The sequence below is a fragment of the Poecilia latipinna genome, unplaced genomic scaffold (genome assembly GCF_001443285.1).
Source record: "Poecilia latipinna isolate Pla-1442-1.1 unplaced genomic scaffold, P_latipinna-1.0 Scaffold130, whole genome shotgun sequence".
NCBI lineage: Eukaryota > Metazoa > Chordata > Actinopteri > Cyprinodontiformes > Poeciliidae > Poecilia > Poecilia latipinna.
Window position 1 is genome coordinate 144,076 of NW_015112746.1, and position 22,113 is coordinate 166,188.

At 37.7% G+C, this 22,113-nt stretch overlaps 1 protein-coding gene across 1 annotated transcript in view; it reads left to right on the forward strand.

Moving 5' to 3' along the window:
• The window catches only part of LOC106945148 (CUB and sushi domain-containing protein 3), a 305,581-nt gene that overhangs the window by 140,055 nt on the left and 143,413 nt on the right, over positions 1-22,113 (forward strand). Inside the window, exons 6-8 of the mRNA XM_015028609.1 lie at positions 229-316; positions 1,519-1,643; positions 11,504-11,625. Coding sequence (XP_014884095.1) covers positions 229-316; positions 1,519-1,643; positions 11,504-11,625 — 335 coding nt within the window. The remainder of the gene's footprint in view (positions 1-228; positions 317-1,518; positions 1,644-11,503; positions 11,626-22,113) is intronic.

The following is a 22,113-nucleotide window of genomic DNA, read 5'->3' on the forward strand; positions in this document are numbered from 1 at the left end:
ATTTTTTGTTTTTTTTTTTTTTTTTTTTTGGAAAAAAACATTTTTTTTTTTTTTTTTTTTTTTTTTAGACCAGCAGGAGCATGAACGCTGATCTCGCTGCCTCTCCTGTAGATAAACAAAGAGTCAACTTGAAGGAACTTGCGGACACAGTTCTGCTTTGTTTCTGTCTTATCTATTCCATTCTGACCCATTTGTGCCGGTTGTGTGCATGTTTTTCTTTCCGTTTAGTGAATGAAGGTGGTGTCAGACAGGCGTCTAACTCCTGCCCTGACCCAGGAGAGCCGGAAAATGGAAAACGCCATGGAAATGACTTCAGGTACAATTTGTTTTTAGATGTAGCACCTTGGCCAAGTATTGGTACCCACTGCAAAAACACATAAAAGCCATTGATTAAATGCATCTTTTTTTACACCCCCCAAAAAAACATTTAATTAAAGATCCTCGCCATCTTAGTAGGCAAGCCAGTGCGCAATGCATAGCAGATACATGGCTTCGAGACCAACTAAAAGAAAATATGTGAACACTCTTGACCAACGTGCGAGAGAAAGATACATGAACAAAATCGCTGCTGTTGGGATCGACCAGAGTGAAACAGAGAGTAGAAACATGTCAGACGATTGTTTTCCGCCAGAAAACAATCGTCTGACATCAAGCTATCTTAAAAGCTTGTTGATGAAAAGCTAGATCATAACTTCCTGTGATCAGATCGTAGTGTTTCAGTAAAAGCCCCTGTAGAGTTTAGCAAAGCTCGTGTTTAGAGTTGCGATTGGGGGATTTGAAAGGCATTTCCCCACTGCGACTACTGAACATGAGGTTGGCATTTAGATGACGTCTAACTGTTGTTGAGGAAGACTGCTGATCTCATAATGCTGCTTTTTTTTTTTGCTGTTCTTACACAGTAACTGATTGCGTAAGGAATTCCTTATCCAGCCTTCATTTGTTGTCACGTCTTCAATTGTTTTAAAGTATTAAAATATTTATGTGATTGTGTAGTTAAACCCCGCTGGCCAAATTCAAAAATTATTTTATTTCAGTAGATTGACTTAACAGCTCATTTTAACCACCTTATTCAGTGTTTTCAATGGTATGTGGATAATTTTGACCTTAGAAGGCCTTCTTCCCATCACTCTCATTTAACTCCTTTAACAAATTCTATCAGATTTAAATTGAAATTCTGGTCAGGCCTCTCCAAATGTTATTACTTCCAGTCAAATAGAAGATAACTTTAAACCCAAAGTTATTTTTTTTACAGTTCTACCCAAAATCTTGATAATTTTGGTTGTCTTTCGCATTTTAAAGAGTTGCCTCTGTATTCCAAGCAAACAGGAAGTTATGAGAAAATCTGATCAGATCAGTCACAATAACATTACAAAAGTGTGAGGATTTTTTTTTTTTTATTACACATATATTAGGACATTTGTAAAAACAACAACAACAACAAAACCTGTATTTTATTTTTATTTTACCATAACCTTTGTTTTCTGTGTGATGCTTATGTGCTTGTGTGTGTTGATTTAGCATTGGCAGTGTGGTCCAGTTCAGTTGTGGAGAGGACTACGTGCTGCAGGGCAGCAAAACCATCAGCTGCCAGAGAGTGGCCGAAGTCTTCGCCGCCTGGAGTGACCACAGACCAGTCTGTAAAGGTACAACTTGCCGGGTTTCGCAGTCCATCTCTGACTCTAGGTGTGCTTTCATCATTGAGGCTGTGACGGCTGTTGCTCAGGACCAAGAAAAATATGCAAAAACGATCCAATTAAACTGTGAACATCCACCCAGTGTTATCACTGATGAATAAATCTCTGTATTTTTTTTTTAAGGTGATGCATGTGTAATCACTTCTTAGTCTGAACACTGCATTTTCAACAGTCGACATACTTCAAAGTTTATTTGCCAAGTGATAGGTGGGCCCAGATTTACAACACACACACACACACACACAGTGAGAAAGAGAGAAAGAGGGAGAGTGTGTCTGCCATGTTAAATGCCAAAGTCGTTTGTCATTTCTTTCCTTACTTGGCTCGAGACTGTAGTGGGACACATTCTTTAACTTAAAACAAAATATTCACAGTGTATCTGTGTGTGTGTGTGCCTGTGACGAGAAGAAAGGCCTCTTGTGAGTTAGGTTTCTGGCAAATTTTATTTTAATTTGAAAGCCATGCATTGTGTAGCACTTTGTCTTGTTAAAGTCCCAATGAAATGCACAAGAATTTTTGATTCTAACGTGAAAAAAAAAAAGAAAAACCCACGAGAAAGTTAAGTTGTTATGAATACTTTGCAACTGACTGTGAAATTCTCCTAAAACTTGACATGGGAGCAGAGAAACACATAAACCTTTAGGTGATCTTTGCCAAGATTTCAGATTGTAGCTCTTTAGGATTCACTTTGTTGACTCCTGTTATGTTCTTTTTTTTTTTTTTTTTTTCCCTTGGAAGCAAAATGCAAGTAAATAAGATATAACTCAAGACTTATGCATAGTCTCATACATCAAGTCATTCCTTGAACTGTAGTCGGAATGAATTTCAGCAGGATGGGAAGAGGGCAAAAAGAAGCTGTAAAAAAGTCAAAAACATCACTTCCGCCTTAAGGCTGCTTTAGTCATATGCTTTAAAAGGTCAATTATTTAGTATATTACTAAGCATTTATAAAAGCGCAGCAGCTAAACTCTGAAACCACTCCGAGCTTGTAAGGCGATTTAGTGTTTGGCCCAAAGTCAGCTGAACAGGGTGGATCCTCGCTTGGGTCGGGTTCTGCTCTCTTGCCTTTAGGTTAAAGGACACAAGATAAACACTGCCCTTGACTGAAATCCTGCGATTTTTATTTGTGAACCAGACACACAGGTGCACTGACCTCCTTTGGGTTAATATTACTAGGACTGCACCAATTCTTCTAAGGATTTAACCGAGGTACTATGAATCCAGCATGCCTTTCTTATTATGGCTTCTGCTTAATCCTTCCAGGCAAGCTTATTATCTAACTCATTATTAGATATATGTAATAATAATTTGAATTGACTCTTCATTATTTTTAATGACTGTTAGGGACTCATTTCACCCTATAATGAGTTGTTAAATAAAACTGCTGAGATAAAGCCAGTTAAGTCTTGCTTCTACCTGTGTCCACTGATGGAATGGGGCTTTAAAAATCCTGGATTTTTTTTTTTTTTCTCAACAGGAGCAACACATTAAGAAAGACTATAGCAACCCTACTAAAAACAGAGCCGCCAGTCAACGGATATCCTTGCTGGAAAATTACATTTTCTCTGGCCCACTGTAACTGTAAAGCATATCTTTTTTACGAAAAAATAAAACTTAATTGCCCGGAGTTCTAACATAAGCTACTTTTACAATGCATACCACTGTCCCTCATGGCTGTTGCTAAGAAACCAATAAGTCAGCAGTATTTGTTATTATAAGCATCATACTTCATAAGGTGCCGTTGCTTCTTTAGAGTCTCAAAAATGAAAATGCACAGACATAAGTTTGGATTAAAAGACACGTTTTGGAAACTACTTGTTACCTTTTTTGAGTATTGAAATTTATGTCAATGTTATTGACATAAATTTCACATTTATTAGAACAAAATGCCATCAAATTCAATTCAAATTCAAAAACACTATTGATCACAGAAGGAAATGAAATGTTCTTGTAAATCATATTATTTCAAATTCTTTAATGAGTTTTTGTAGGTAGCGATGTTGGCAGGAAAAATCTCTCTTATTGCGATCTGTACTGCAACCAGTCAGAGTTAAATTTCTGGGGGTTTTTTGCGTTTTAACTCATTATTATTATTACGGATGAAACCGGAAGCTTTCATCCACCAAATAAATGGGAACATAGACCAAACTTCTCTGGTTTAAGGTCAGTCGGATTTAAAATATACCCACATGTATGCCAAAGCAAAGACATCATAATCGAGGCTTTGTCACATTGTGTAAAGATGCAATAATCATTCTGTATGTAAACTCTTGATTTTCAAGACATAAATAAATAAATAATGATAAATGTTGGCATTTAACAGATATAATTTATCTTAGTATTTTCTAAACAGGAGAAGCTTGGTCTAATTTTACTTTCAAACAGTTTTGGTGTATGCAAACTTCTGGTTTCAACTGGGTATTCATTTTCATAACCAATCTCAAGAAATATCTAAAACTCTTATGACAGAAAAAAGAGGAATAAGGCATCAAAAAAGGCCCATTGAGAGTTAAGTATTTTTATTTTTTTTTTTGGATTTTGACATTTCTGACTCAAAGAGTTAATGATATATGCACTTTAAAGAGATCATATTCGTATTCTTGGCTACACTTTTGGGCTAGTTTGTGTTATTACTGGTCAATCTTATATTCTTTTTTCAGTTGAGACTCCTATAAAGATGAGAGCTATATTTGCAAATATTGACATGAGTCTTTATACCAGTTTAGACAGTAACGTCGCCATAATGGGAGCATTTTTACCCGTTGTTCTTCTCTTGCTGCAGCTGCAGTATGTCATTGTTATGTATGGTTGTACTTTGGTGAAACTGAAAAAGATCTGTCTTCAAAAATCCTGTGAATCCCAGAAAAACCACACTCAGGCTGCTTGAAGGACAACATGCATGTAACGCTGGGTCTCATCTTTTTGACAATAATGCCGGGGCTTTATTTAGGCTATGTAAAAGGATCACTCAGAAGAGGAAGCTGAAAATGGAATACCACAATGCTGTGTTACTGTAGAAATTGCAACTATATCCTCTAGATATACAGTTTTAAGCTTGAAATGGAGTGTTTTGGAGAGGGTGGCTTACTTCGTGTGAAAAGCAGGGAGTGCATTATGAAATCCACTCTTCTTTTTAAACATATTCCCCTTAGGCGCAAACATCCAATATTGAAATTCCAAAAGTAAAGATGCCTTGAAGGCATAGGCGAGGAGTTCTCCTGGAACTAATAGACTATGAAGTTGGAGAAACAGCATTGATGTCTACAAATATGCTGCTGCTTTGTGTCATTATTCAAGAAGATCGCTGATTCCGATCTCTAACTTAGGAAGTCTGGCAGGAATAGAGTTTATATTCCAGTATACGCTGCGAGGAAAATTATAGACATTTTATTATGCGCTCAGTCATTTGAAACTTAATTGAAGGTCGTGTGAACTCTTTGTTCTTGCTGCATTAGAAGAAGTGCTAATATTTGAACAGATTTCCTGAGCACAGGCTGCAGTTAAAATCAGGTATCGTGCAATTTTATTGCACACTAACATGTTCCTAACATGTTTTTAATTCATTTCTATGTATTTTTAAACAATTAATGGGGACATGTGGGTTAGGGTTATGAATTTTAGTGAATTTCTACAAAAGAACTAAATAAAATATATCTTAACACGGGTTATTTCCCCAACTCAAGTATACTTAAATTCAAGTTGGAAAAAAAAAAAAATCTAATTATATTATATGCAAATTTATTTTAAGGGTTCCATCTTTATTGATGTTACATTTGTAGGGCTCTTTAACGCTTCTGAAAATGTGAACTGATGTGTATTGTCAAAAAAATTCATGTATTGTTCATTTTTTGACAGATATGCCAAACGTGTTGAATATCTGGAATATCATGTCAGTAATTCTCTAGAATTAGTCATATGTTTTTTAAACTTTTAAACCAAGGTGTTGTGATTAAAATGGACAAAATGTTGACTAAAAAGCAGAGCCAAAAAGATACATTCTTCTCAATCTGCAAAAACCAAAGCAATTTGTTGCACTCCATCTATTTTGGTAGCATTGTGTTGTTTTTAAACTATGTTTTTATGATACGGATTGATCTAAAACAAAATGACCTTATTTGTCATTTTGACATGGAAAGACAGGAGTCTATGTAGATGCACCAGATGCTGCTTATGAATTTTTCTTGAAACAGTGTGAGAAGAGAAACCATCAGACAGATGGCCTCTCTTCTGACTTAGCAGATTTTTAAGGGCCTTCAATGAGTTCAGCAGGTTATAAAGTCAACATTTTTATTCCTAAGTATGAAAACATGTTTTCCTAAGTACTCATGTCTGTTTTACAGAGTTAAATAAAACTGGAATGAGAACAAGGCTGTTTCTAGCTGCTTTCTGCTCAGATTTGACCTTTATTTCCAATGAACCAACAAGGAAACTCATGAATAACATTGACAGAGAGGCAATCTGTAAGAAAACTGCAAGCTTTCTTAAAGACACACCTCTGTCAAAACACTTTTATGTAGCTAAGCATGTCTGTTGGAACACTAACAAGAAAATAAAGTGAATTGCTTTGAAAAAAAAAAGAGGGGTCATTAATGTCAGGGCATGACGGGAAAGAAAAAGAAACTTGTAAAAAAAAAGATGGCTTGGGTGGTAATCACTTTATGAGGTACAATATGGCAAATAGAAATTGTAAAAAAAAAAAAGCATGTAACAAAACAACAAAAGCAGCAATCAAATTGCAATGTTCCCAGTTTTCACTCCTCTAAGACTTTACGAGAGTGAGCAGAGACAGAGACTGAGAGAGGGGCTCCATGTGGCACCTTGATTAATGGACAGATGGTAAGGCCACTGAGCCAACTCTTTCTCTCTGTCTGTGTGTGTGAACTCCAGGGGAGTTCAGTTGATGTGCTGAATCTACTGACTCAAACAAGGTCTATATGTCAGCCACTTTTACACGCACACACACATACATGTTGATTTCTGAGTACGCAGACGAAGACAAAGGGGAAAAGTAAAGAGTTCGGCCACTTTACAATAACTTTGGTAAATGACTGTGTGTGTGTGTGTGTGTGTGTGTGCGTGTGTGTATATGTGTGTGCCCATTAAAGCTCCGACGAGTACTTGTGCTTCTGGAATGCTGTGTGCCACCTTAATGATGTCATCAATCATTCGCTGTGCCCATTGGTCAATCTATCTGCTACTGTAGGAAGTTTGTTAAAGGAGCCAGATTGGACATCCTGAACAAAGTTTTGATCCCAGGAATATGGCTCTATCGATCTAAGATTAAACTTTTACCAAAGCGAGTGTAGTTAAGAGTAACTTAATGAACCCAGAATGATTGCAGAACTGTGGAAAAAGTTTTGAACCACGTCGATATCTTTATACTTTGCTTCTTCAGGCCTTCAGAATGTCTTCCAGTGTTATTAGACATTACCTGCAATTAATTTTTTTGCCAGTATTCATGGCTAATTATGATCCACAATATTACCCAAATGGAAATGTATCTGTTTTGTTTAATATTTTTAATATGGTCATGTGATGAATGATTTTTGTTCAGTGAAGCCGTGAATATTTAATAATCCTACCTTTCAAACGACCTGAAAGTAAATTCCCCAAACGACTTATTATAATTCAACCACACACATGATTGATGTAAGCAATTTTGTTCATCTTACTGATTGAGGAGTTGCTATGGTAGAGATTTTACTAAAGTAGTAGAGTGAATAAAGCCCTGGAAAGCCAAAACTCACTTGGCTCACCCCACACATACACATACACATCGAGTAGAGAGATCCCAATCCAGTTGAGCATCTTTGGGATATGCTGGACAAACAAGAAGAACCCATGGAGCCCTCACCTCACAATGTATTGGACTTAAAAAATCCAAAGCTAACATGTTGGGGCATGATACCACAGCATAACTTTGGTGATCTAATTTAGTCCATGCCTCACCCAATGTGTTTTGGCAGTATAAAGGTGATCAAGACAATGGCCAATCAATTAATTAGTTTCTAATTAGTTTAGAATTCCACGGTTCAGACAGAAAAATATGCATTACAAAAATATTTTTCAACTTGATCAATCTCTATGGTATCATGCCAAACCAAAGACTTCATCTGCACTGTGAGCATTTTGAAAACTCATCCGCGTGATTACATTTTATCTTATTTTGTCTTTGATTTTCCTCTCTTGAAGCGTTCTTCGGTCTGTCTTACTGGAATGCAGCGTCAGAGAGATAATCTACGGCACGCAAGGGTTAACCGTTCTTTGTATGCTTCGGTAGCTCTCGCGGTATGGATGATTGAAGCTGAGCCTCCACTGCAGAGACGATTCAGTAACCACAAAGGCCATCCTGCTGAGGAGGCAGCAAAGTCACAGTATAGACCTTTAAATGTAAGGCAGCGTAGACGGGTAAAAAGAATCATCGGTTGAAACACAGTAGCTGGGCTCTATTAAAAATTAAAAACCTTCCCAGAGTGGTGATGTTAGTGTTTATGGGGGCACGTTAGTAATGCTATGAAGCCATAAAACAAAACTTTGGAGAAAAATGAGCAAAGGGCATTGGAGCTACATTATGAGAGACTTTGGCACAGCGATCCTTACTTGAAACCTCATTTAATTTTGGTTCACTTCCAAACTGTTTATGTGGGTCACTAGTTTGTGTGAGTTGAAGTCAGGTGAAGAAGGAGAGCCCCATGGGTTTTCCTTTTAGTCTAAAGAAAATGAGGTGTGGAACTTTAGTCATCAGTGTGGACTCATTGGTCTTGTCTATATTGTACGTGTCAAAACTAGCCATTTAATCTTAACAGTGTGCTTTTGGTAAAAGACGGATCTTATAAAACATCTTAATTTCATCTGGAATAAATCAAAGCTTTGAAAATTGTGTTGCTCTTGTGGCTTCAAACCCATGAAACAGTGTGCCAGTTTCAGATAATGAAGAGAAGGAAAGAAAAAGAGTAAATCAAAGTTTGATCTTTCTGTTTTCCTTCTCCCGGCAAAAATCACTTCTGTTTTATCTAAGCCCGCGTGACTCTAAGGCATAGAAATGGAAGTATCCTTTGGCATTGGTGTGTTTGACACAGTGGGCAAAAGCAGCTTGTTAAATATTACTACTGTCCCTTTTTAATGAGCAGCAATGTCCACATAAAGAGGGAGGAAAGTCTAATTTGGCTCACATGTGAAACCACTGTTTTCCTGTCAATTGGTTTCCACCAACTAACGGCACTGCAAGTCCTATTTTGGGGCTATTTTTTGCTTAACTCACAAAGAGGCCCAATCTCGGGGAAGAAATCTTGGGGAAGGTTTTTCACAGAAAACAACACAATAAACTAAACGTATTTAATTGAGATACAAAACAGGTGATTGGAAGGAAGCCATCGATGATTAAAAACTTTTTTGTTTTGAGAAAACTTATTTTTTTCCTCTTTTAATAACAAATGATCTTTTAGCTCTTTTAAAGTTGATAATTTGGTGGCATTTACTGTGTTTTTTAATTATCGCTCCTTTTGACTGTGATCCAAGCTAAAAGCCACCTTTTCCGAAGACAGAGAAGTCTGAACTAATTGGTCTACTTTGGTCTAAAACTTATAATTTGCCAAAAAGGATTGAGCTTGAAATTATGACAGGATATCCAAGAGGTTTCACTTAAGTCACGAAGTTTAAACACTTTGGTACCAAATACTGAGAACTTGTGTGCCCACTTCTGATTTCAAAGAATTTAATAAATAAAAACTTTTACACCTTTTCTCTCACTGATGTGGCATTTATGAAATAGAAATAATCTTTGGTAATTCTAACTGACCTAAAACAGGAGAAGTTTGGTCTGATTAATTGTCTGATGGTGAGAAAAAACAGTGTATGTAAACTTCCAGTTTAAACTTGACAGTAAAGACAGTCACCGAATACTTTTAACGGCCGCAAAAAAAAGGGCTGAAGGTTCTAAATGGAAAAATTAAATGGCATTCAAGTGCTGAATAAATTGATGTTGTTTTAATGTAAATTATAGGATGTTATCCTCTCTGGTAATTCTGGTGATAACTCTCTCTGCAGTGTCGCTGCAGCAACATAGAGCCCATTTTGCTGTTGTCACGGTGATGGGTCGGCCATTTGTTCAGGATACGCTGATTGAGCTGTCAAAGCGTACGCATACTTACAAAGGCACACAAACTTTCTGGAGGCACACAGATGAATCATTTACCTCGTCTAACTCAAGCATGCGCATGCACAATTTATCACCATGGTATCTCCTAGAGTATAAATCGCAACCAGCCGAAGACGAGGGAAGGTCAGTCAAAGTTGCAACGAGAATTATAGAAACAAGACTCAGATGGGGCACAGTCAGGGAATTCAAGCATCAAGCTAAGAGACACTCGCGAGTGATATCAGTTTTTCTCTAACGGGACTTGTACTTGTTTTGACACTCTCATGCAGCGCCTCTTGGACACACTCCATTACACACACAATGAAAAAAAAAACGTTCTTGCACACAAACTGCAGTATGATTCTTTCATTCCCCTCCTTTCCTTCACTGACCACTAAGTAAAAGTGGCGGCATAGAGAGTGATCATGGGAGAGAGAGTACATAAAAGTCTGTGTCTTCGTGGATTTGAAGTGGTTTGAGAGAACAGTTGGAATTTGTCTTTGATACTTATTTGTTTAGGAGAACAAAAAATTTAAAATGGATGTACTCTTAAATGGGGTCACATATGTTTTCATGGCACTGAAAGCCTATTAGGTTTATTATTCAGGGATATTTTTTTTTTGTCTCTGCATGTTTGTACTGAATGTTTTTGAAGTGGTGTACAACAGATAATGTTGTTTGGTTTCTCTTTCTCTCTCTCTCTCTCTGTGTGTGTATGCTGACTGTATGTATTCTTATGGCCTGCTGCTGAATAAACTCATTAAAGAGCCAAACTCTGCTTCAAACCAACCAGAAAATTACCTCCCGAGTCTAGCAGGACGACCCAAGGACAGACAAGCAGCTTCTCTGTCACATCCAGTCAGAGAACAAAGCCTAATGAAGGCTTAGTTGGTTTATCGAACACCAAGCATGTGTCGTTTTAAACACCCCACTGAATGCAACACTAAGTGTCGCTGTTTGAGGTTTTGCATGGCTTTGCGTCGTAAAGCCTGGCATTTCAAATACATTTTTACACAAAATCACGATTTAACCGACATGCAGGAAGTATTTGTTCAGTTTGATGCCATCTCAAAGTGGCTTCGTCTTTAAACTTACAGTTTGTCTTTAGACATGCAACACTGTAAGTGAACACGATTACATTCCTGCTCTGAAATTGTTTACTTTAAATAGATGTTTGAAATAAATAGCTGGTAAATGTCTTTATCAGTCAACAGCACAACTCCAGCTAATCCTGTGGTATTTCACACCCAGTAGCTTCCAATTAAGTAATGTTATCCAGGGAGATGCTGCTGACAGTATCAATAACATCTATGTGACCTTCTGTTCCTCTTTCTGTTCCTCTCCCTACTTCAGTCTTATCTTCTTGTTTCTCTTCACTTCCTGAGCTCACACGCTCATTCCTTCCAGCTCTCAGCTGCATTGATGTCATTTTTAATTGTTCGTCACTGAACTCCTGCTTTGACCCTCAAATGATGCGAATTGGCTTTCTGTTTTTCACTGTGAGAGGCTCGGGCAAAGCGTCACCTAAACACGTTAATTAGAAAGGTAATTGTGAATGCCTGGTATTGCGGTGGCTCTGTGTGCAATAGCTTTTTGCTAATGTCTCGGCTAAATCTACAGTTCTCACCGATGACGAGATCAATATGTCCTTTTTTCTCTTTTCTTTTTATAGCAAAGACGTGTGGCAGTAATCTTCAGGGGCCATCGGGGACCTTTACATCTCCCAACTTTCCAATTCAATATGAGAGCAATGCCCAGTGTGTGTGGATAATTACAGCCTCAAATCCAAATAAGGTAAGAACGCCATTATTTATTTTGATTTAGTATATGAAGCAATAATAATTTAGCTCAGCTTTAGCTCAACCCTTGCATATTTTGATTCCAAGGAAAACTTACCTTCTTGTTATCTTTAAGGTGAACTTGATCAGAAACTTTGATGGTCCTTCAAAGTATGTCTTTTAACTCGAGCTTGCCTTTTCATGTAGTTCTGGTTTTTCCAGTAATTGTGGATTTTTTATTTATTTTTTTTGGTAAACCATCTAACTCTGGGGAATAAAATGAAAATTTAAAGAAAGCGGGGTGAGCATCTGTATAAATAAGGGGTTATAACGCATCTTTTATGTGTGATGATTGGTCAGACACTAAACATGTCATGATCCTTTCTGTATAATTTTACCCACCACTTTCCAAAATTATTTAGGTTAACTAAAACAATTCCAAAGTTTTCTTGCGTGCCTATCTGAAACATTTTTTGAAGGTGGCACTACAGTCATTTATGCTAGCTGTGGGTTAAAGATAATATCTCCCACCAAAATTAGGTCTACATGCCTACTGGCCAAGAAAAGTGGGAGTTATACTAGAGGAATATTAACTAGCATGAGGACCAATGACTGATCAAGATCGGAACCTCCATTTAGTAGTGGAATTTAGTGATGGGTGGGTTCAGTTTTAAGCATGTTTCTTCGATTTAAGTAGGCTATGCCTTTAATAACTACCTAAAACATGATGCATTAAATTTAGTTTTAACTGAAATAAAAATCTGATCTTTTACAAAGTTAATTTATTTTTTTTTTTTTTTTTTAGTAAAGGGATTCAGGGTGATGGAGCAGCAAATGCTCAAAAGATATCGGTTTCTAACTCGGTGAGATCATTTAATCCCCACAAAGGAGCAGGGATGGGTTGAACGCCAGATAGAAATCTGCCATTGGCCCTTTTCTCTCTCAGGAGATATCTGATTGGTATTCTGAGGCACATCCTTGTTTGACTCTGGCTCCCTTTGGCGACTGCACTGTCGTCAAGGGCAACACCTGCATCAGCATGATGGAGCTGTACTTACACATTCGCACAAACACTCAAAACAATGCTGTATATGAGGGAGTAGAAATACAGCTGCTTTCTTTCACCCTCACAACAAAAAAGACACATTTTTAGGGACTTTGCTTTTTACCAGAAAAGCTCCTCTTCTCTACTTCTTTCTCCCCTCCGAAACTCCCACACACAGCGCTCTCTGTCACTGCCCAAGGCCTCTGGTTTATGGCCTACAGCAATACATTCTCTCTTGAAGGCTATGCTGTGTATGTGACTGCTGAAGGCTACGTTACTAATGCCCTCCGCACCGTTCGTGGTGTGCATGCGTGTATGTGTGTGTGTCTGCACCTTACATACATACATAAAATTAATGTATATGTATTTTAAATGGTAATGGACATAATGACATAAAATGAAGACCAAATAATCTTCAGCTACATCAGTGCATTATATCCTACTTTACCCACACAACCGTATCAAGGACTGGTATGTGACATACTGCATCATCTCCATGTCACCCGCACCACTGAGTCCAACGCATGGCTCTTCTCACACATCATGTAGACAGCATGCCATGTGCCGTGCTGAATCACACCCCATATGGAGTAAAGTTCGTCTTGAATGTCATTTCTTCGGAGCAGAAGTTTATAGGGGTCTATATTTTTGAACAGCACTATATTTAAAGGGGAATGACGTCAAGTGTATGTTGGATAACACCTGAAACACAAATTACACACAAGTAATAAAAGGCTTTCACTAATTGGAAACATTGCAACCATTGTGTACTAAACCAAAGTGCTTTCTAATAGGATCTTTTAGAGAGCTAGAATGCTTTTAGTTTTTTCCTCTCATTGTTTGCAGTGCAGCTACTACTGACTTACCAGGACCCCCATTGTTATTACTTTGTTCAACCCTCTTTTGCCAGTAGGATAGCAATTATAGTCTTTTCTCGACATTTTCCTGGGTAGGCCCTCTTCCCTGCTGCGTATCCTCTTAGATCACAATATACATTTAAGAAGTTCCTTCGAAAAACTTTCTGGGGAACTTACAAAGCAAAACAACCGTCCAAACTGATTAACATTTTGGTTGTGATTAATTCCTATGGTTTATGGGTTGGTCCCAGTTTGGCCATAAGATTTGACTTGGGGAGAAAGAGATGCGACTTGATTTATACTTGCCCCTCTAGAGCCAAGTCATAATTTGGAATTACCCCAATAAGACCCGAGACTTAAAAGTACTGTCCCCGTAAAAAGTTCACTTGCTCTTTTTAGACTTGAACCCATCATTTGGAATTAAAAAATGATGTGAACGTCTTGGGTTTAACAAGGAAAAGTAATTAGTGATATATTTCACCAAAATTAATCCTACTCCTGAGGTGAAAGCACACTCCATTCAGGTAATGAGAAAAGTATTGATCATTCACAGTTGCTCTTTCTATTTTTTTTTTCTTAGAAAATAAAAACATGGTTACTAGCATTTATAACAGAACAATAGTTGTGGCTTTTGCTACAGTTGAGACCGAGATGGTCTTAGTGTGTATAACAAAATATTTGCTCACATATTAACATTCGATCACAGCTCAAATGTTTGGGCAGGACAGGAAGTCATTAGGTACGGAACCCAACAGGAGACAGAGGCATGATATTATGGTGCAAAAAAATAATTTAGTTTTTAGAAAGCCAGACTCATGTTGAGCAGGTGGCAGAAGACAAATACACAGTAGGAAGCTGGCAGGTAAACAACAGGTAAAGGCAAGGAACACCTGCCAAAACTGAATAGGAGTGGGGACTATCTGGCATACGTGCATTAAAAATCTGTTCTCAATTAGAACAATAATGAAAGAACGAGGAGCAGCTTAGCAGACTGGAGGGTGGTCACTTGATGTTCAGGGTGGGGAAGCCAACCAGATAAAAGTCTGAGGCTGATGAGAGGAGGACAGGGTTTTGTGCAAGTGGGATAGTATGGAGAAATCTCAACGGTTCATGTGTCCAAAAGTAACTGCATTTAAAATTCTTTATGGCAAATGTATCCCGCTATTTTCTCTCCCTCTCCTTTTCTTTCATTATACATTTTTTTCATTATCCTTTTCTCTCTTTTTCAACATGCACATCCCTCCTCCCTCTGCAGTCCCAGAGGCTCTGTCCTTAGAATTACCCAGATTCTTCATTAAAGAGCTCAGGCTGAAACCATTAAATTACTATGAAGAAAGACAGAACGCAGGCAGGAGGCAGGGTGCGAGTAAAGGGTGAAATCTGTTTTTTACTATTTTATGGGTATGTCTCTGCCCACTGCACCTATTCACACACGTCTCAGTGTCTGCTTATACCCTAAAGACAAAAAATGCAAAGTTTGGTAGCACATTCTTTCTTCTTCTATATGTCTCGGTAGCCTTATTTCTTCTTTTCCTCTCCTCCTCTGTCGATCTATCCCTCGGCTCCTTCCTTTGCAGGTTAAGTGTTAATGGAGTTCTATAGCTCTGTGATGTTATTGCTTCATTTAGTTTTGGCAGAATGAGCCTTTAGAGCCAATTCATTCTATCCTGTTCTCATTTAACCTTGGGGATAGTAGGACAGGGTGACCATTACTCGAATTTTTTTTTTCCTTTCTCTTCTTCTCTTTTTCTTTTGTTTCTGTCTTCTGGTTGCTTCTTGTAATGTGTTCCACTACTTTCCCCTTGATTTTATGTCTTATTTTGCTTCCTCCAAATCATTTTTGAAGCATACGTGGTTTAATGTGTTAACAAAAGGCCTCACTGATGCACAAGTTCTAGATTAAGCATTTTGCATTAGTATTCATGTAAGTACTGGCTAGTACACAGTCATCCTGATCTATGCAGTGGTGTGTTTTGATAAAGGTGATTTGGCTAGCTGCCCAGGGCTTCTTTTGGTGATAGAGATGCACTGTAGCTACAAAATAAAGGAAAAAGGGAAGGAGAAAATTCTTTCACTTGGACCCCTGCCAAATTTTTCATTGCTTACTTTCATAGTGAGTCAATGAGGATTTGACACCCTTGTGTGTGTGGAGTGTAAGCTCTGAAAGAAAATGTGACTATGCACTGAGCATGGTTACTAAAGTTTGGCACTAAATTAGGGAGCTATTTCACAAGACCCATTTGAAATAAAATCAGAGTAAACTAATGAGTAAGTATTAGAACAATTATTTTCTGAACACTTTTTTTAAAACATAAATTTTCTTTAAATTCACAAGTGTAGATCCATTTGATCAAATTGGAGCACAGTGACTTGGTTAGTAGCACAAGTGCACCATGTGCAGAGGCCATATACTCATGCAGCTGTTGAGGGCTTTATGTGTATTACTTCCCAAGCCGGGACCTGCTAGCTGAATCATTAACCTTTTTAGGCCTGTGAAAACGAATTCCTGCTATGATTGTTATTCAGCAGCGTTTCAGGTGCCATATTAATAACATTCGCCGTTAGTCAAACGTATTAATCCCATAGTTGCATAGCAGCTGTGTCCAGCAGTGCCTTCTACCTCTGCGTCCTGCTCAGAGTTGCTATCTAGTACGAAGGAACCTGGTAGATTCGGCTCAGTAAAATAGAAGCAGCAGATGAAGCATGAAGCAGCGGTGGGTGTTAGCCATCAGTCTTCATTGCCTAAAGCCCAAGTCTCCTCACAATGACACATCTCGGCCAAAACACGATCAGTGGGAGCAGGGAGTTTGCTGTAAAGCTGTCACAGATGAACAGTTGTTCGACCATCCCTGATGATGTCCACTTTACATTGCTGGCTCTTTGACTCGGCAGACATTTTATATATTCCTGTGGTAACAGTAATATTCAAGAAATCCCCACATTTTATAAAGGTACGAGCAGGGAGGAGCCTCGCTCGCCTCATTTTCTGCACGACAGCCAAAGTAAGTGCTTTATCACACAGAAATCCAATTCTGTTGCCTGATTGGCTTGGAGCCATACATGAAGAGCAAGATAGAATACAGCAGCCAATTAGGAAGAGAGATAGCGAGGGGGTATTAGCAAGGTAGAATATGACACAAACATGAAAAAAAATCTAACTGAGAAATGGGTGCATAAACACCAGCCAATTAGGACAGCGCAGACATATGAAGTACTCATTTTTACCTACCACACAAGAAGAAAAAGAAAGTTGACTTCAGTGCAGCATTTTCAGAGACGACTGTATATGCACGCAAGGATTCTGTGAAAAGTAGTTAAACCCTAGCTGAGTTTAATGCTCTGTGAAAAGTGTCAGTGAGGCATAATTATGCAATGTAAAGGATGCACGCAAGGAGAAAACTCAACAGACTCTGCTTCCTCTTCATTCAGTATGTGTGGACAAATAGCGGTGTAAATTACGGCGCCTTGGAAATATAGTCAAACCCCTTCACTTTTTCACAAATTATTTACGCTGCAGCCACAAACAATGGTGCATTGTATGTGATAGACCAACACAAAATGGTACATAGTTACAATGTCATAAATAATTATGACTAAGAAGAATGATAAATATTTTCACTTGCATAATAAACTCATATTTTGATATCACTAAATAAAATCTAGAGTAGCCAGTTGACTTCAGAAGTCACCCATTTGATAAAACATGTTATATTCTTAGCATAAAACAACACTTGTGTGAGGGTTCTTAGTGTTTGTTAGAGAACCTATGAATGCAAAAAGCACTGCGAAGGCCAAACAACAAGAAATACAGATGAAGAATGAAGCTGTGGACCGACTTATAGCATCTATGAACGATGAGTCTCTAGAAGAGTTGTGTTTAATCAATCACCTGAAAAAGGAAGGGGTCTGAGACGATATAAACCTACTAAGATGTGGTCATTCACCTTACCATTCAGACTAAATTACAAGTACAGCACAGCACAATCCAGCAATTTCACTTTCATGGACTATGGTAAGAAAAATGTCATAAGATTCCCCATTTTGTAAAGGATAAAACACATATGCAGAAGTGGGGGTTGTGGTCAGATGACGCCAAAAGAGAAATCTTAGCCTTAGATGTAAAACACCAAACTAGTGACAGCCTGCTGGAATACTTCTTTTAGGTGTGATGGGGAAATTGGTCAGAGTAAATGGGAATATGGATGAGTCCACATGCAGGCCAATCATGGAATGAATACTGTTTGAGGGTGCCAGAGAGTTGAGGCAGAGGTGGAGGTTTACCTTTCAGATTTCAATGACCCAAAACAGCGAGAGCTGTTATGGAATGTTTTAGGAAAAAAAAGTGTTTTTGTGTTTTTGAATAGCCCAGTCAAAGTTCAGATCAAATTCCCAATGAGAATTTGGGCAAGACTTGAAAGTTGATGTCTACCTTTCAGTCAGTTTCAGCATTTTTTTTTTTGTTCAAAGAAGAATGGGCAAATAAGGAAGGATGGGATCATAACATAAAGATGAAATGTAGCAGCTATCTTTCATTGCAATAAGATGGCTCTTTACTTGGGGACTGAATCCAGATTCACATCTTTTTTATTTTTATTTGGAAAAATGAAGATAAAATTCTATACCGTGTTCATCCCGCTTTACAATAGCAATAATACCTCTTATTTGACAATTACATAACATTTAAAAAAAATGCATTGACATTAAAGCCTGAAATGCAACAAAATGTGAAAATGTTTGAGGTATGAATACGGTTGACAGGGACCTTGTTGTATGTTTGTTATGCAGATTTGTTTGTAGTCATGAAATCTGTTTTACTCTACTTTTCACTGCCCTTAATTAATTTCTCTCTCCTTTTTGGTAATAAAAGCAGAAACTGTGTGAAGTTTGGGGCACTTCACATCAAGGGTTAGACAACAATGTGAAAACAATCCCCTGCAGTTGCCTTTTACTGAGCTCTTGCTGATTTAATAAAGTGTTGCTTAATGGATCTTAGAAGATTTCTGTTGGGTTTATTGTGTGAGTAATTTATAAGAAAGTTGTTTCAAGTAGTATTAATGAGAAGGGATTGAGAAATAAAGTCTTTGCTTTTTAAAATTCTGTATTTGGAGCAATGAAACTACAGCTACAGATATGCGGAACTGTCTGAGCTACTTAACTAAAGAAATGCACAAATGCGTGGAAATCACATTACTTTGTTGCTTTTAATGATTTGAACCACTCTTTGATCTAGCTTACACTGAATGGTGACGCAGAAGTTTAATGTTAGCCTGATTTATTCCTTCCAAAACCAATTGTGTAACACCCAGCTATGTACAGGTTTCAGCCATCTGGCCCTAAACTCTCACTCATAGATGCCTACAAATATTTGAAACCTCCAAAACTGAATCCCGTCTCACATAGCCATGGACTGAAAGTGCCTGAGCCACGAAAGAAAAAAAAAATTAAGACATTTTTAACATGTCTGCAGAGGACCATGTGAACAAGTTAAATGCCTTCTGGGGAACAATTATATGGTTTGACAAATCGTTGTCTGGCCTCAGTGACAAGACGGATGGAAACGTCAAGGACTTACTGTTCTAAGAACCACCTCAGAATCCTTCAACCTTGACTGAAATCAATAGGTAGATGGTTGAAACCTGGACATAGTGGGGTGTTCCAGCAGGACAGAGATTTCAAATACACTCCAAACTGGTTCTGGTATGGATAAAACACAGTTACCACTGTATTGCCTCAACCTCAACTCCCTTGGAAAATTTGTGGGATGTACTTAAAGGTTAGGTTGTGTTCAGAAATCCTACTGTTTGAGGTGGCGCAGTGGTTAGAGTTGGTGCCCCGTATACAGAGGCTTAGACCTCGACTCAGCCGTTTTGAGTTTGACTCCTTTTCTTGGTTCCTTTCCCGCATGTCTTTCCCCACCTTCTCCCTTCCGCTTTCCTGTCAAATTAATAATTGACCTTTATTATCACAAAGAAAAAAAAAAAAAGAAATCCAACAGTTTTAAACAAGAACCATAGTGAAATGTCCTCCTGTGATCAAAGTGCCTGTGATCAAAGTGAGGAACATTTATATAAATATTTTTTAAAGATTTACGCATATAGATGTGTAAGCTTCCATAATGCTGACACAATCTGAACATTTTTTTTTAAGTCACTGAAGTAGAAAAAGTGACTGTTAAATGCGTTAATGAAAGTCAAAAATCGATTTAACTTTCAGATCCATGATAATGGGATGTAAACTTAGACCAACATGTCACAATACAACAGAATTAGAAGAAATAACTTTCTGTTCAAGACTCAGTGATTTTTCACATATCACTGTAGATGATTGCAACTCTCATAGCCGTAACGGAAAGGTCTGCTGTAAGGCGCCTGCTGCCTCTGGTGTTTTATATCACCTGGATTTTTCAGTGGTTATTTATCAGTATCCCGTATGGGTTGTTGCGATTTCCAATCTGCCTACACTGGGCTCAGATATTTGCTAAATGACATCTGTATACACTTAGATGAGTCTTAAATTTCTTGATTCCAGACACATTATTAAAGGTCAGCTGTAGCACCGTAGCTTTCTTACATTGTTATTTCAAGATATGAACTACACGAGTAGAACACAGTGTGGTGTTGAAATAATATATTAAAAGATATTGATAGAAAGGCTGTGCATCTCCACAGAGTTTTATTTCATTCTCTGGTGCATAAAATTAAACTAAAGTCTACAATTTGCATTTTGACAAGCATAAGTCAAATACTTAGTGGCTTGTTTATGCATTTACTAATTCATCCAAAAACATTAAGTAACAAACAAGGGTAGAAGGAAAGAGTTGAAGTGGTATGGAAAACGTAATCACAATGTCTACACCTCCAAAGGACACTTTTGGCTTAACTTTAAATGAATATTTTAGTTTCTGATACATTTCTTGTTATATTTAGATATGTCAATTTAAAGATGTACAAAAATATGCCACCAAACCATTTCAATAAATACTAATATCAGTACAATGCAAATTAATGTAGTTCAAAGGTTAAACTTGTACTAAATATGAAGTCATGACACCACACAGATTGACATACTTTAAACACTTAGTTCTAAAATGCTTGATACGTTTCAGAAAGCTTAATCATTACTCAAGACCAATAGAAAATGATATATCATTTTGAAGTTTTTGGTTTATGTAATGGACTATATAAGTAGTAGTTAGATTGTCATCCATCAGACACTCAGTTAGCCAGGGAGGGCAAGTCATAAAAGACAATTTCTCAAATGCTAGCTTTATGTTTCTTGGTAAGTAGAGTGGAAGAGAAAATTTGGTAGAAAAAATGTGCACAAGCAACAAGTATAGTCACAGACGTGGAGAAATGGTATAGCAAATTTTAAAAGTTGAGGGTTCACAATTGTATGGCTGTCATTCATAGCGCACCACACACAGATGTATTCAGGTTATGGGCCAAAACTGTCACATTCCTTGCATGAAGCCACTCCCGAACCAGCAACATCAGAAGCTTATTTACCTGAGATAATAAGGCAAAATACTCTACTGCAGTCTGGAGGAAAAGTGGAGCCTGCAACAACCTGCTAGAAGTTCAGTGTGAAGTTTCCACATTTAGTGGCTTTTCAGAGAGCTATATGCCTTCTGCTGGTGTTGGGTCACCATGTTCTCTCAAGTCCAAGTTCTAGACGCAGCCATCAGTGGAAGTTTTCGAGGATGTCCTGTTTCCCTCCACTGACAAACTGGAGAAGCTTAATTCCCTTTCCAGCAGAACCTGTCACCTGCCCACACCTCAAAAAGCACCAGTACTTGCTTCAATGACCATGTTGCCACTGTTCTTCATTATCGTTCAAACTCTCCTGACCCAAACCCCATAGAGTGTCTAAGAAGTATTGTTAAGACATATATGTTAGAAACTAAAGCCAACATGCTGCCAAGCTGAAGGTACCAGCATGTTGTCTAGATAATGTTTATCACTAAGGTTTTTGTAGAGTCTGACCTGTGGATTTATCACTTCTTTAGGTGGAAAGCTCTTGAGATGAAACATTTCATTCTGATCTTCATCCTTGCTCAACGATTGGGTTTCCTTTGATTTGTCTTCTTAACCTCTATGTAGAGATGACCTGCTTATGCTTGGTGGGGCTACATTTGTTGTAAGTTCATAATGTAGATCTACTGTCCTATGAAGGCAAAATCTGCTGAGATCAAATAGAGAACTGACTAAGGAAGTAAAAACAGGAAAATGGAAACCAATCAGGCAAACTTTCCAAAACTAAGCAACGTAAATTAGCACATATTGGAGAGTGCACTGTTTTTGTTGTTGTTGTTGTTTTTGTTTTTGTGCTTATTTTTTATCTTTTTTTTTTTTTAAATAGAGCAGCTTCAGTGTTACATTACGCTCAAATGAACAGAAAAGTGCTAGGATACAATCTAAGGAAGATAATTAGCATTTGGATTACAAATAGAGAAATAAAAGGACACTGAAATGCTTGTGAAAAATAAATTCAGTGCTCAGTGTTAGCATTACAGAAATAAAAAAAAAAAACCTGTATGGTGTTTTTTTTTTTTTTTTTTTTTTTTTTTTTTTTTTGAACCCCCCCCAAAATTTTTAAAAAAAAA